This window comes from Elephantulus edwardii, unplaced genomic scaffold (assembly GCF_000299155.1).
Source record: "Elephantulus edwardii isolate Elephantulus edwardi_28Jun2011 unplaced genomic scaffold, EleEdw1.0 scaffold00103, whole genome shotgun sequence".
Classification (NCBI taxonomy): domain Eukaryota; kingdom Metazoa; phylum Chordata; class Mammalia; order Macroscelidea; family Macroscelididae; genus Elephantulus; species Elephantulus edwardii.
The window spans coordinates 626,386-642,482 of NW_006399853.1; the positions used below are offsets into that span (position 1 = coordinate 626,386).

At 38.4% G+C, this 16,097-nt stretch overlaps 1 protein-coding gene across 2 annotated transcripts in view; it reads right to left on the reverse strand.

The window, feature by feature from the left end:
- Window positions 1-1,620: 1,620 nt before the first annotated feature.
- The window catches only part of PIAS2 (protein inhibitor of activated STAT, 2), a 46,106-nt gene continuing 31,629 nt past the window's right edge, over window positions 1,621-16,097 (reverse strand). The window contains exons 11-13 of one of the 2 annotated variants that reach the window (XM_006891691.1): window positions 13,176-13,315; window positions 7,021-7,058; window positions 1,621-1,800 (exon numbers count right to left, since the gene is read on the reverse strand). In XM_006891691.1, coding sequence (XP_006891753.1) covers window positions 1,621-1,800; window positions 7,021-7,058; window positions 13,176-13,315 — 358 coding nt within the window. Of the gene's footprint in view, window positions 1,801-7,020; window positions 7,059-11,468; window positions 11,540-13,175; window positions 13,316-16,097 lie in introns of those variants that run through there. The other variant, XM_006891692.1, reaches the window with a different exon arrangement.

The following is a 16,097-nucleotide window of genomic DNA, read 5'->3' on the forward strand; positions in this document are numbered from 1 at the left end:
CTGCTGTAAGCCTGATTTCCCCATGGCCTTAATAAAATGCAGCCCATCCACAGGAACAGTACATTAAACAAAGGGGTGATGTAGCCAAGAAGGAATGACGCAGAACACAGGATGAAATTAAATCAGTACAAAAGGACAGAAAAGCCATGAAAATTGGAGAAGAGGCAAAACACAAGTAGAGGTAAGTCAGCTCCCCAGAGTTAGATGGGCCATGAAGCTGTGTGTCCCTCGCTTTTCTAACTGAAACTGCAGAGAGAATCAATTCACTGGATTAATAAAGGGAAAAAATGGAGACAGTTCCTTTAAAGGAAGTAAATTCAGATTAGGGAGAGAAATCTAAGTATCCCATTACCTTTTAATTAACTGAGAAACCCCAATATTATTTAAGCAGTCAGAGGAAAAGAAAAACTTTGGGTGAATAATTTCCTCAAAGAGGCAAAACTGTTTTCTCAGAACAGCAAGGGCCCTTAGGAGTATTTGAGGGTAGCAGGGACCCCTCCTCACTTCAGCCCCAACATTCCTAATTGTTTTCTCTTTAAGAGTTTCAAGTAAAACTTTCAGTGTTTAGAAGCCATTAATTAACTTTGAGATTACATTGTTAATAAATATGATCAGTGATTTTTCCCCCTTTATGAAAAGTTTCAACAAATTATATATTATTCAGCAAAATAAGCAAGCAAATTAAGTGTTCAAGAAGTTATTTAGGGATGACTTTGCTACTCCTGCCTCTCCTAATTCTGTTCAGCTTCCAGCAAGCTCCTTTTTCCTTTCCAGAGTGAGGAAAATTCTATAACCCCCTCCAACCATACCTTAGCTCAAAATCATTTCATTGAATGGCTGCACAGATTTTTGTTTTTGTTTTTTAACTGAGAAAGCTAGTCTCCAAATTTATAAAAAGCTCTACAGACCAAAAGTGTACAGTAACCCAAAATAACACACATTAAGTCAGGACAGAATCTGCGTATTTTTCAACATAACTCACAGCAGCCAAAGTACAGGCTTCATCCTCTGTTCATTAACAATCGGTGACAATCAGGGCAAGATGCTTATCAAAGGCCACTTCTGTGGGTGAGATCAGGAAGAAAACCAATCCCCGGGAGAAAATGGAGCCCACGCTCGGCCACTTATCAAGGCTTCTTCACGTCTAAGAGGTAAAGAGCCCTCAGCAAACAATGCTTCTTCCTGTATAACTTTTTCCTTCACATCAGGTTAAATACAAGTTGATGTCATTCCAGAATCATTAATTACATCTTTTATTTTTTTACTAGAAAAAACTTGAGTATTTAATTACATAATAGTATTGCCCTTTATAATAACAAAAAAAAAGTCCACTTGTAGAATTCACCCATATGAAATTGAAGTCCATCACTTGGAGAGACACAGTTATGGATGAATGGTCTGATGCTCTACGAATACCATAAATAAGAAAAATCCTTCCACATCATTTGGTTCTTGCTGCAGTCATCTGTGTTCATCTCTCAAAAAGCAAATGAATCCACTTGACGTGTCAATAAATAGCAAAGCAACTGCCCCCCCCCCCAAAAAAAAAAGGTTCCACAGACCAAAGATCCAATAAAGAGCAGTTATGATGAATGATTCCTAGAATGCAACGAGTCCTCCTTAGTCCAATGAGATGATGTCAGGAATGTTACTTCCACTGCTGGTTATGACCCTTGTCTCACTCCTGCTGCTGGTTGAACTAACATGAGCACTGCTTTCATGGGGGCTGCTGGTGGTGACAGACGCACTGCTTGCTGTTAGGGGTGAGGTGAGACTATCCAAAAACATAGGAGGACAGTACTGCTTGAAACAAACAATGATGCCGATGAGGAAGAGGCGACATTGACTTTTAAATAAAGAGACTAGAGATTGTTATATACGCATAAGTGACAGCCACGCAGTTAAATCCCATTGGGATCGAAACATTTCTCAAAACTTCTCATCTCTGGTTGGAAGGTGGCATGAATTTAGCTATTTTCAATTACTTCGTGAATGTAGAACATTCTTTATTCTCTAAAAGTTGTATAAAATTGGTGGACCACATAAATCAAAGCACAAATAATGTGAATTATAACTCAAGTCATTTAATACTGGCCCCACAATTATGACTCCTATTAAATCTTAAGAATTTGTTCAGCAAATGTATCGAGACAGACTTGCAATCAACAATGCAAAAGGCTAGTAAATATTTCTGTAATAGTACTAAGCAAAAATGCTAACTAACATCAAGTTCAGTAACTCAACATGTAAAATCAAGCAGACACTTTATGAACGTAAAGATAAGTGGAGTGGTGGCGTTTGAGTTCTTTAAATACACGTAAAAATTCTTATATAATCAGAAAGTCAACAATCATCCCAAGACACTACACAGTGGCTACCTAGCCCTGCATGCTCAGAGTAATGACCTCGTGTAAGCACAGAACTCAGGGATGAAACTTAAAACCCAGCTCCTTCCTTTCCCCCCTTGTTCAGATCTCAAACCCCTCATCATCCTGGTTACTGATTCCCACATGGATTATCAATTTAATATTCTAGCATTAAAGAACAGGAACAAAGAGAGGTATAAGGCACCCAAAGCTGAGTTTCTATCAGCATAGTGTATCTTGTAGGGAAACTGCACCTTGGAACCTGATGGGGGTTAACAATTAGTTGCAATCGACTCAACAGCCATGGAGGGATATATACTGCAAGAAACTTGCCAAGTTTAGCTTTAATGCATGAAAGAAGACCAGTAAGGAGATGAATGATCCGTATTTTTCATTCTATATATTACAGATAGTCCCCGGGTTACAAACGAGATTGGTTCCTATGTCCGTCCTTACGTCTAATTTGTAGGTAAGTCAGAACAGGTGCGTATGGTTCTGTTTGAGCGTCAACTAGTCAAACGTTTGTCTTAGAATATAGCATATATTTTTTACCTTTCTATGCATATAAAACACTTAACATTTTCAGAGTATATTAAACATTAATAATTTATGATATGGTACATAATAACAGTGCAAGACAGTAATAATAAAAACGATATCAGGAACTATATTGAAGAGAAAAATCCGTGTCATAGATATAGCATTGTCAAAAATAATTAAACTATCGAGCTAGAAAGTGTGACCTTTTGTGAGGTAGCATTAATAACTGGAGGATGCAGGAGCTGAGGATGGTGCAATGGTGATTTCTGAGGATGATGGGTCTGGTGCTGGGAAGCCAGGGTTTGACTGAGGCTCTCCTACTGAAGCTCCTCTCTTGGCACAGAAATCAAGGGGCATCTGTACGGAGCTTTCCTTTTTCTCATCATAAATGGCCCTATAGCAGCTGAGACCCTCTGTCACTGCCCGGTGAACTCTGGAGAACCTCTCTGTGTTAGGGTCTTGCTCCTCTAACTTTGCCATCCCGGCTTCAATGAGATAAAAGGCTTTGGCCAACTCCTTCGACAGAAACCTTTTCGGTTCTAGAACTCTGAGGTCCTTGCTTTCTTCCTCAAATGCTACCATCTGCTGCTCTAGTTTCATAAGGTCTTCATTGGTTAGCTCTTCGGCATGAGAGTTGAGTAGCTCTACAATATCATTCTCACTGATGTCTAATTGCAACTGATGACCAATATTAACCACAGCTTGCCTGGCTTCAGCAATGTCATCCGCTGTAAACCCCTGGAAAGCGTGTGCAAACTGGGGGCACAATTTGTTCCATGCTCCTTTCATACTGGACGGCTTCACTTCATCCCAAGAATCGGCAATGTTTTTAATGGCATCGTAAATGTTATAGTTCCTCCAGAACTCCCTGAGGCTCATCACATCATCCTGGGTGGCCTCAACTGCTTGGGAGAAGGTCCGCCGTAAATAATACGCCTTAAATGAGGCTGTGACTCCCTGATCCATTGGCTGGAGTAGCAATGTGGTGTTGGGGGGTAAAAATATCACCTTTACATTGGGGTGGAGGTCATCTAGAGTACTTGGATGTCCGGGCGCGCTGTCAAGCACAAGGAGAATCTTGAAGGGGATTTTCTTGGTCAGGCAATAATGTTGAACAACCGGGACAAAATGGTTCAGAAACCAGTCTTCAAAGATGGCAATTGTAACCCAAGCGTTTGCGTTGGCCTTCCAAATAACAGGAAGGCACGCCTTAATGACACAACGAAGTGGCCTCGGATTTAGGGAGCGATATACCAACAAAGGCTTAAGCTTTAATTCCCCAGAGGCATTACCTCCAAGCAACAATGTCAGCCTATCCTTCGATGCCTTATGCCCCGGTGCATCTTTTTCCTCTTTTGAAATGTAGGTCTTTTCAGGCATTTTTTTCCAAAATAACCCTGTCTCGTCTACATTAAATATTTGGTCTGGCAAATATTCTCCCTCCTCAATAATTCTTTTCAACATTTCAGAAAAATCACTTGCAGCACTGACATCTGCACTCCCTGCGTCACCATGCACCTGAATGTTCTGTAAATTCGCCCTCACCTTGAAGCGATTGAACCAACCCCTGCTGGCAACGAACTCTTCAGCACAACCACCTTCACTTGCCGTCCGTGCAGCTTTTAAGTCATTGAAAAGGCTTCGGGCCTTTTCCTGGACTAGGGTATGGCTAACGGGCATATTGCGCTGGTTCTGGTCATCTAACCAAATTATCAACAGCTTTTCCATTTCAATAATTAACCCACTGCGCTGCTTAGTGATAATCGTGGCTTTCATAGGGGCTGAGCCTTTCACGTGCTCCATTATTCTCACTTTATCCTTTAAGATGGTTCCGATCGTTGACCGACTGTAGCCTAACGCTTTCCCAATGAAGGATGGCGTTTCCCCTCTTTCCGATCGCTTTATTATTTCCACTTTATTTTCCATTGTGATTTTTTTCCTTTTCTTTGATGCATCCCCCGCACTTGCATTGGATTTACGCTTTGGAGGCATGGTTACAAGGGTAAATAAGAGGAAAATTTAAGCCAAATACAAAGTTAAACACTAAAAACAGCGTTAATGGCAATGTGATCCAGTTTTAAAGGTCTGATGCTGTTCTCCTTGGAGTCAACAAAATGTTGATGCCACGCAATGTTCTCATGCACTCCCTGAAGAAATGCTTATCATGAACCACGGGACTTAACACAAAATTTTAATGCAACAGGGCTTTAGAATAGCCTGTTGTTGTCAAGTGCAAGTTGTCGCTAAGTCAAGAGTTCGTAACCAGGGGACTTACCTTATTCGAGCCATCGTCAAGATATACAGGTAGCCCCCTTAACATTACGAACACATTCTGTCCTGAAGTATGTCTTTAAGTCAAATTTGTACATAAGCTGGAGCAGTTAAGTAGAGTTTGTTACTTACGTCAGTCAAATGTTTGCCTGTATACACTGTACCTTCTATTTATAAAAAAAAACACCCCAAAACACACTAATACTTGCAAGTTCACGCAAACATCTATACTACTACTAACATTTTGATGTAGGTCAAAAAAGTAGCAGCTGATTCATATTGCAAACCACTGCAAGTCGCATAAACTTCTAGAAGCAGAGGCTTTACGGAATTGGTTGGTTGGTAACTTCAGGTTGGACCTAAGTCAGATGTTTGTAACCAGGGGACTGTCTGCATTGGATTATAGAACAGGAACTGAAAACTGAAGCTTAGACTACATGACCTTGATCAAGGCCTATAAAATGGGAACAGCCCCAGATTTAAGCTGTCAGTCAGTGGAAGGCAACAATTAAAATGCAGGTTGCCTGGCACAGAAGTACTTTAATGTTCACAATGGATATATGACTTGGGTCACAAGAAAAAGAATGCCACCCACAAAGAGGCTCAATGGGGAAAGGCAAGTGTTTCTCAAGAGCTTCTAGGGCGCTCTAAATATAGCTGAGTTGTCAGGTATTAAAATTTTTCTCTAAAAGCCAATCAATCTCCAACTCTCTACTAAAATGTAAAATTGTAAAATGAGTGTTAGATGCTCTAGCATGCTGCCAATGGGGCTCCAGGCCTTGAATTCTTGTATTTCTAGGGTGTGCAGCCACTGTAACCTCTCATCTCATCCTGCATTCCCTGTGTTTAATGTGCACGGGGTCAGTAAGGGGGTAGTTTGGAGACAAAGCAAAACAAAAGCTAAGGATTTTAAGGTAAATTTAAAACAACCTTACCCGCTTCTATTGATTCATCAAATAAAGAGCTTGCCTGCCACATAAGTGGGTCAAACAGAGCTATTATTACAAGTCTTCTAGGCTTCAAGATTAATTTTTTAAAGATAATGTGCACATAAAAGTTTTAAGCCTGAAAAATCTATCTCCTAGAAAAATAAGTAACAGATGCCTTTCTTAAAAGAAGCTACTGATGTGATAAAATACATTCAAGTGTCAAGAGAAAGTAATCATTTTGTGAAAAAGGCCCAAATTCCCCATACCCCTGTTTGTGACCAGATGCACAGCATGGGAACAGGAGGCTGGTGAAGACTGGTGATAAGCGACTAAGAGCCTCTCCTGGAGCAGTGGCTGATGGTCCCGCCCCTACTCCTCTGTACAAACACCTGAGTCTACTTCCCTAGTCACCTTCTCCTTCATGTTGGCCACTGATAAGAGAAAACAGAAGTGAGGTACATAGCAACTATCAACTGGGGTATCCCCAAAGCCCTAACCTTACAGCCTTTAAAATTACGTGACTGCAAAGTCAATGATTCAAATCTGCTGCCTTTTGTCCGTATAGAGGATGTATATTTTACAAATTATGCCTGTGAATATTAACTTCCAGCCACCTAGCACTGTTTCTCCTCATTCAGATTGTTCAACTGCTTTTAAGAAATGTCAACTGATTATGAAATGAAATAAAATATAGATTCAAGTATTAAAGCCAAAATATTCTGAGCTGAAAAAAAAAATCAAACTTTTTCTAAATTCTTTTTAACAAAATGTATGAAATATTTACATAGTACCTGTCCATGAGTGTAAGTAACTGAGAGTTGACTGTCCTGATTTTATGCAACTGGTCATTACTAGTTAGTATGACATACTCGACAATCAAATATAAATTAGTTGCTTAAATTCAGGATACATACCTGGGGATCAACTGGAATAAGGGAAAGAAAATCCAAACCTAAAACAAAAATGCTTTGTTAATAGTTGTCTCTTTTACTTTGGAGACTAGAATTATTTCCCAAATATATTTTCCTATGTATTCTAAGCTAAAAAGCATTTGGGGGATGTGTTTACCACTCTGCCACAAAGAAAATTCACAAGAAAAGCAGTAACATTTAGTGTGCACGAGACACAGGGATGAACATACTACCTGACAAAACAAAAGGAGAAACCATACCCCAAAAAGACTCCACCACAGCAATCCAGGGTGCAGGGAAGTAGGACCAGGGACACAAGGCCGACCCCTCTGTCACTGATCTGCATTCAAACCATTAAAACAAGCATACGTAGGCGCTTAAGATATTTGATATTTATTTTTTAAAAATACACCATGTTGAGGTTCAGCTAGAATCACATTTTCTTTCACTGCTGTTTCCTTGATCCCACCCATCAAAGGCAGCACATCATCAGGGCTGCACATCACTGCTGCTCGCTGCCCAGCTGCATCGCTTCAAGGCTAACTGGATGCTAAACTTCGGGAACTTTCTGAACCAAGGACCGAGAACGTTTCCATCATTTTGAAAAACAGAAATGTGGAAAAACAGATTCTGAGTAATATAATTCTGAAGTATTAAAATTATAATAATAAAAACCTTTTAGACCTAAAACTCTAGTAATAAATTTCCGTTCTCCTAGACCTCTCTGACTAAATACTTTGATTATTTAAAAGACATTTCTTTAGAATCACACACTAGATACAGGTCACTAGGAAAGGCCAATTTCTGTGTCATGAATTTTTACATGTTAACACTGGATGCTAATTAAATTTAATTATTACACAGTAAAGATCTGATACAAGACTTCACCCAAAATAAACACTCAAACTCACTGCCACTGAGCTGGGACAGCCTCATGACTAACCCTCTGGTGTCTTTACCAAGGCTGCAAATCGCACAGGAGATGCTCATCTTTCTCCCACAAGCTGCTGGTGAATTAGAATCACCAGAGGGGTGTCATCTGTGGGGGGGGGGCAGAACAACTCCCCCACTAGAGGCCCCTGCACGGAAAATAAGACTATAAAGGGGGAAAATATTAAAAAATTTTAGACCAGCAAAAATAATTTATAACTAAGAAATAATAGAGAATATTTGTCTATCATCTATAAAGATACAATAAAATGCTTATCAAGTAGTATAAGCTATAGCACCATTTTTAAAACCAATTCCAAAGTATTTTTTTAATTTTAGACAAAATTTTCCATTTTTATGACTATTGCTAAATATATGATGCAGGTTTAAGACAAGATTTTACATAGGTAACTGGTAATTACTAGATGACATAAGTCATTAAGTGTTTCTTTTCACATTAATACTGTCCATAAAATCCTTTTTGCTGAGTAGTACAATATTTATCTAGCCCTTACAACACCTTCTGAGAATCATGTCTACTCTTACTAAGATATAAAAATAACTGGACTATAATTGGGTTTATTTTATTTTGTGTCAAATGGTACTTTAAGATTTATATATTGCCTTCTGCTCTTTATTATTTTAGGGCAATAATTTTTACTGTGTTGAATAAGCAAATTTTTAATAATGGAAAATTGCTGAAGAAAGCACTGGCATTTCTGGTGAATCACTCAAGGACTCATTTTCTAAATATGTATTCTCACTTCAGTTTCCATTAGGAGACATGCACAAAGCTTAATATACTTTTCAAACTGTGTCTGTGATTCTATCACTAGACGCTGCCCATCAGGGTCTAAGGACCTTCTATTTTCATGACATCATGTCTCGCTCTTCAGCTACTGTTCACATTCAACTGTCTTTGGTGATCTTTCATTTGTTGTAGTTGACATAGTAAGTCTAGAGGGAAAAAATCAGAGATTTGGACCTGGTTTCTATGTTCTGGGATATTCTGGGATAATTGAGTATGGTAACGAAACACAGAATTTTTTCTACCATTTTCGCTCAAACTCCAGATTACAGATGTTACTGTCAACATTAACACCTAAGTTTGACATAAAACTTCAGATATTACTTCTTCTAGTCAAATACTTTACACTATCACCAAAGTCTTGGATTTTATGCCTTAGATTGTTAAAATTCTTATATAAAAATGAGTGGTTTCACTAGTAACTGAAAATCTGCAGTCTTGTTTTTTCGCAAAATGTTCGTATTTCATAAATTTCAAATGTTAATGACAAAGTACCATTAATTTACTATTACTCCTTCCTAAGTATTTCATGCTTGAAAATGTTTTAACTATTTTAATAATGCTATAGGTTGAATTATGTGCTCCAAAAATACGTTGTAAAAGAATAATCCCTATGACAATGATTATAATCCTATTTGGCAATGAGTTGTCATTTTTATCATAAACTGAGCAGCTTAGTGATGGGTCTACCTTGAGTCAAACTTTTTTTGAGATATAACTGAGATTAAACAAGTAATGTGAGGCAGGAAGGCAAGGGAAGATGCCAACCACTACATAATCTTGAGGAAGGAGAAAGACAATGCTGTCTTGAAAGCTAGCTGAGAGAGAAAGCTGTCCTCTGGAGCCAGCACTCTGAAACTGGATGGCTAACTGCCTAAAATGCAGGAAAATTCATCTGCCACGTGCTAATTCTGTGACTGCCACATTACACAAGAAAGATTTTGGTACTACAGGTTCTAAGGATATCTAAAATGTAGAATCAGTACTAGAATCAGGGACTAAAAAGAGGCTGGCAGAGTTTAAGATACAAGTCTAGATTGCCTCAAAGAGTTGATCAAAACTCAGTTATCAAAGGTCATTCTGTCAAGGGCTTAGAAGGAAGCCAGGGCAGTTGGTGAGTCTCTGCCATTTGATAGAATACATATAAATAGAATACAATAAAAGAATGTTGCTAAAAATGTGGATGCTGAATGGGCTTCTGGGGAAGCTTTAAAAGAAATAATGAACATGTGCCTGGGCAATGGAGCTATGGGAACACTTTTTATGAAGTGGCAAAGAAACGGTCTAATTTATGTTTAAATGTTTGGTGGAAACTAAAGCATGTAAGTGATGGACTATCTGGCTAATGAGATGTCTAAGCAAAAATTTAAAGGGGCTCCACTGTTTTCTCATACCGCTTATATATGTGAATGGAAAGAGATGGACTAGGAAAATAGACTGTGTACAATGCAAATTTGGAAAATCTTATGGTACCAAACCATTGAACAAGTGTGTTGGACTGTTTAACAAGGATGTAACAACATAGTCTTTTATTAAAGACAGGAAGCCTGTGACTAACGGATCTGGTCAACTACCACAGCAGCTTAAGACTGAGAGGACCAAGAATAAACAAAAGGAAACACCACAGTAAGCCTCTCGAAATGTCAAGGCAAGAAACAGATCAAAGAGCAATAGCTGCTGCCCTCCTCAAAGGAAAGAAAAGGAGGTGCAGAGGAGACAGGGACTTCACCGCTTCAAAAGGCAGAGCCTGGACTCCAAGCGCGCAGCCGCAGCCTCCAGAGTTTCAGACTCGGATCTTCTCTAACTTGGTTCTCTAGAATGGGGTTGTCATTGAGGTATGCTGAGGGATGGGGTCACCACCCAATGCTGAGGGAGCAGGGCTGCCACTCCCAAGGGGTAGAAGGAAAGGGGATGTTGAGGCCAAGAGAGACAGTCAAATCATCCACATTTGATGTAGCTGAGTCTTTTTGGAAGATGTGATGATGAGTTTCTTTAGCATACAGCAAACAAATGAAATTTGAGGGTCAAAAGGACAGAATGGATTGAATTAAGTCTCTAAAAAATATATGCTGTAAACCCCAATTTCTGTGCCTGTGGTTATATTATAATATGACAGAGGATTAGTGTGGGATAAGATTCCAACAGGGAGATGAAAGAGAGAAGCCAAGTCACATGGAAGTCATCAAGGAACCATCCTCCAGATGGAGAAAAGACCACAGCGGACACCAGAGTGGACAGACAAGTCGTCCACCTGAGATGGCCCTCTGAATTTGGATTTCTAGCTTCCAATATGGCGAGACAATGTTTGTTAAAGCCACTCGTGGCATTTCTGTTATAACAACACTAAATAAACTCAGACACCTAAAAAAACAGGTAATGTTTAAACTATAATGATAGCTTCTAAATATACTTTATTTATTGACACTGATAAAACTGTACTTTTTAATTTTAAATGCATAAATATGTAAAGTTATTTCCGTTTTCTCCTTACATATTTCCTTTTCTTGAGCCATAAACTTTTAACAGAACACAATTACTACATGATTAAATACGTAAAAGTTCAGTACTTTTTAAGTTCTTATGATACAACTTTTGAGCACCATTCACACCTGACAATATGGCACTAACAATAATAAGGCGGGCATATTTTTTCCTTGAAATAACCAAGCTGTTTTCCATTGCATAAATACAAATAATTCGTTTTATTTTGTATTCATTGTTGCACAGTATCAGAAGATGTTCCAAGCTGCAGTTCATTATTAATATCAAGTCTTCTTTGTTCTCCTGCAGATTCAGAAGATTCATGTTTATGATATTTAAAAGGAATGTTAAGAAACGTATTAAAACTTTTCATCTCTGCATTCTCAATGTTCACTTATATTTTATTATAAATCCTTACAATTATATCAATATTCTGTACAATAAGACTAATTACATAGAAATTCTGCACAAAATAAAAGTAAAGGTATTATTAATTATAAGAGAGTATTATAATAATAAAACCAAAGTAAAAGCTAATCTCTTTAATATATAACAGCTACATAATTCATAGATAACAATAAAGGAGCAATTCTTCTAGAGCACAGAGATAAAGGACACAGAAGACAGACCTCAACTCTTAGATGGTGCTGTGAATGGATTTCAGATGTTGCTACATGACAGGAAGTCCCTTCAAACAGACACAACATGACAAAAGTGTTGCACCATGAGTTTTTATTGGAGTTAGTATTATTACTATTATTTAAATGTTAAGGAAGGTTCTAGACCAACAGCTGGAAGACCTTGTTCTACTCTGTTTATCAACTGGTATGAAAGCCACCATCACCATACTGTTCTCCACAGGCTTAACTATCAGCCCTAAACAAATCTCAAAATAGAATTAAAAAACAAAACACTAAAACCCACGCAAATAAAGAGTAACTGTTGCTACTGAGTCAACTCTCAGGAACCTGTAAGACTGTCCTATGGGGTTGTCTGAGGATGGAACCTCTTTGGAAGCAGATTCTTACATCTTTCTCCCAAGAAGCCCTGGTGGGTCTGAACAGTAAACCTTCGGCTAACAGCTCAGTGATTTAACCACTGTGGCACTAGGACTTATTTCCTTAATACTTGCTTGAAATACCAAACACACAACTCACATGTTTTATATATACATTTTATACACACACACACACATTTTATATATATGTGTGTGTATATATGTATACGTACATATATACACACACACACACACACATTATCTCTTTCTCCCACAGAGACACTGGTGGATTAGAACCACTAGGGAGACATGGCCTCTGGGTCATGTCCACAAGCAGTGTGACTCCTTCTGGACCATGTTGTTGTGTACTGCTGATTCAGTACCATCCAGTGGGTTTGAAGAGGCAGTTAACTGCAGAGGAGAAGCCTGCTCATCCTTCTCCTGTGGAGCAGCTGGTAACCTCGAACCACATGCCTTTTGGATTGCAGTGCAGTTTCTTACCACTAGGCTACGAGAGCTCCTTTAGTAGGGTGAAAAGAAATCCACAGGGTAAAGCTATCAGCTAAAAGGATCCTACTCTATCCTATACTATGTTCTGATGGGCTACCAAGAAGTGTATCATAGATGAGAAAATTCTATCTCTAATCCTGACGCTTCAACAACAGCAAGAAAAAGTCTCTTAAGTAATCTCCAAAAGGGAGAACAAAATGCATAAAGTTGTTTTTACTTTTCTATTACACATCCTATAAGGAACCCACAGATTAATCTGTGGTACAAAATAGTAACATTTGAAGATGACATATTAAAAAAGATACTACCTTTACATAAAACCCTTCAAATTCCCCTTATACTTCTATTTACAGTTGTAAAACTATATTTGCTCTTCAGATTAAGAGTAAAAAGAAAAAAATTCACAAAAGTAAAACAAAACTCTCCACGTACCTGGCAAATCTGATGACATACTTGATATTGGCGTGTGGTGGAATGGTACTGAGTAGTCTGTTAATGATGGCGGAATACCAGCCGGTTCAACCGAAGTCACACTGGGCACCCTTACAGAAGATGGCTGATACATGAGAACCCTGTTTTAAATAGCATGAGAAATTACAAACAGTCTGGCTGTTAGTTCACAGGAGAGATGGGCTGCACCCCTGGGCATTCTCAGACACCAAGTTCACTAAATTTCAACACCACTGTCCTCTTAAGTCTTCATTTTATTATGAATATATCTTGGCTTTCAATAGCAGCTAGGACAGAGAGTGAAAGGACATGAAAACATAATCTACAGCGCTGCCCTAGTTCACCCAAGAATAAAAGTGTATTTTATATTGTGTCAGTGTCGTCCTGGTGACACAATGGTTAATCTCTCAGCAGCTAACCAGTTCTCTAGGAGAAAAGACCTGGTGATTTGCTCCGGTAAGGATTACAGCCAGGCCTCCAGGCAGTTCTACTGTCACATGGGGTCACTAGGAATCACAACTCACTTGATGGCACTTAACAGCGACAATCACATGGTTTTGGTAATATACTCTATAGCATATGCACAGACACTGACAACTCGATCTGCTCAGCAGTGAATGTTAGTTGCCTTTAAGCTGATTCTGACTCATGGGGGTCCCAAAAAGAGGTGCTTCACAGGATTCCAAAGCCAAGATCTTTCAGAATCAGAATGCCAGACTCATCCTCTGAGGTGCTGCTAGGTGGGTTCAAACTGCTAACCTTTCATTGAGTGGTGAAGCACTTGAGCATTTTACCACTCAGGGATTCTAGAATTCAAGTTTCTATGCAAGTCGTTCTTTGAACTTAGATTCTAATTCCTTTTTGCCATCTTACTGAAAATCAAAGCCAGTCCTACAGCTAACCAAGCTATGGTTGTAGACAGCAAGAGAAAATTAGATGGCTGCTTAATATTTTTAATACAATATTTCAAAGTCTGGCTAACAGCACCTTATTTTTCTAGGAGGGTTTCAAACTTTCAAGTTAACTATATGGTAAAAGTAAAAATTAAATACATATAAAAAATAGTTATTCCAAAAATTAATCCTTGTAATTCAACTGTTTTAAAGTTGAAATGATTTAAAGAGAAATCATTTTACATCCTCAGTTAAACTGAATTTTCCCCCCTTAGCTCAAGGTAAAAAATTACGTTTAAGAAATACTATGAATATTTCTAATAACTAAACAACACAACTGAATCTATAGATGATATTTGTTACTAGTAACAAGATAGAAACAGGGATCAAAACATTCAGGTTAGCTTCCCAGGGAGCACAGAACTCTGCAGCAGAATGGGATCCATACAAGGATGAAAAAAATCAAGTCTACAGGTTTTAACAAACTGGAACGACACTTTAGGACCTCGAGATGTCCCTTCCCAACTAGCAGAGTGGCAGTAATAAATAATGATGTTTGTGTACATTCTTCATGTTCCAACCTCTAATGTACCATCTACGGCCAAAAGTACAGACAAATCTGTCTTACAAGTGCAGGCAGAGTGCTCGCTGGATGTAATGATGGTGACACTTCATCTAATGTACTCTGGGAATGTTATCAGGACTCAATCCTAGAAAAGGACAGAGTAAGCAAAATGCAAGGAAGACGGCTCAACAGGACTGATCAGCACAGCGTCTCCAACACTGCGCTAAATAAAGCACAGCAGAGACTGCGGGTGGCGCCAGACAGGGCACAGGGTTTCAATCTGTCGTACACAGGGCTGACTCAAAAGCATCTAATTACAATTTACCTGGTGGCACAGTCATTAAAGTGAGTGAAGTCTAACAGAAAAGTCTGTGTTTTGAACCTATCAGAGGCTTCCTAGGGGGCAAATACGGCAGTCCGCTGTCATCAAGATGTACAGCACAAAAATCCAGTGGGGCTACCTACTCTTACCTACGGCGTCTCTATGAATCAGAATAAATTAGAGGACAATGGATTTGGCTTTCTGGTGTTACTTAAATCTCAAAACATTTAAATGACAATCTATTCAGAGTTCTTCCAAAAGCATTTGACACTGTTGACACATGAGGATCTTGTATACCTGTCATACTGTATTATACTCAGAATTACAGATGACAATAAAATATGTGAAAAACCTAGCTATTTTAAGAGAACATAAGTTTATGTTGGCAATTGTTAGAGAAAAATCTGGTTAACATAGGAGACATATGGAATATACTTGAAGCAACAGTTCAAGTGTGATATTTCAAAACATACTTTCCTAAGGTAAAAGTGATTAAAATAGATTTCTTGAACTCCACTGCTACCCAAACACCTAAAACTGCACAAAGAAGTAAAGAGGGGAAAAGAGAAACCAGGATGAAATAGAGAAAGTTATTTTTTTCAAGTTCACCTTTGTTCAGAGGTTTGAAAACAGTGGCCTTTTACATGAGGGAATACAGCCAGGAGTCACCAAAAGTATTTTATAATCACACATGATTCTATCTCTCACATAGTAATGTGTAATCCAGTACTGAGTGGGGGAATAAGGAGAAGGGGCTATGAAGGAGAAAGTGATTAAGATCCTATTAGCAGTGGGACAAAAGTGGCTCAGATGATTCTGGCTGATTATCACAATATTATTACCTAAAAAGTTCTTTTTTAAGTATGTTGAAAGTAAAATTTTTTAAGTCCTCTCCCTTTCTCCAAAATATGTATTTCACCTCATTTTCTTTTCTCCTACTCAGCTTCTCTTCTTTTGATATTGCACACTGAAGATTTTATGTCAATCCTGAACAGAACCTTAACTTTGGGAAAGAAAAATTAAGCTCCTATTCTTCTCTTTTTCTTATACTTGTAGAGGAGTTGGGTCAATGTATCAACATATTAGCACCATAGGAATACCAAGTTATTTTAAATGTTTTCCTG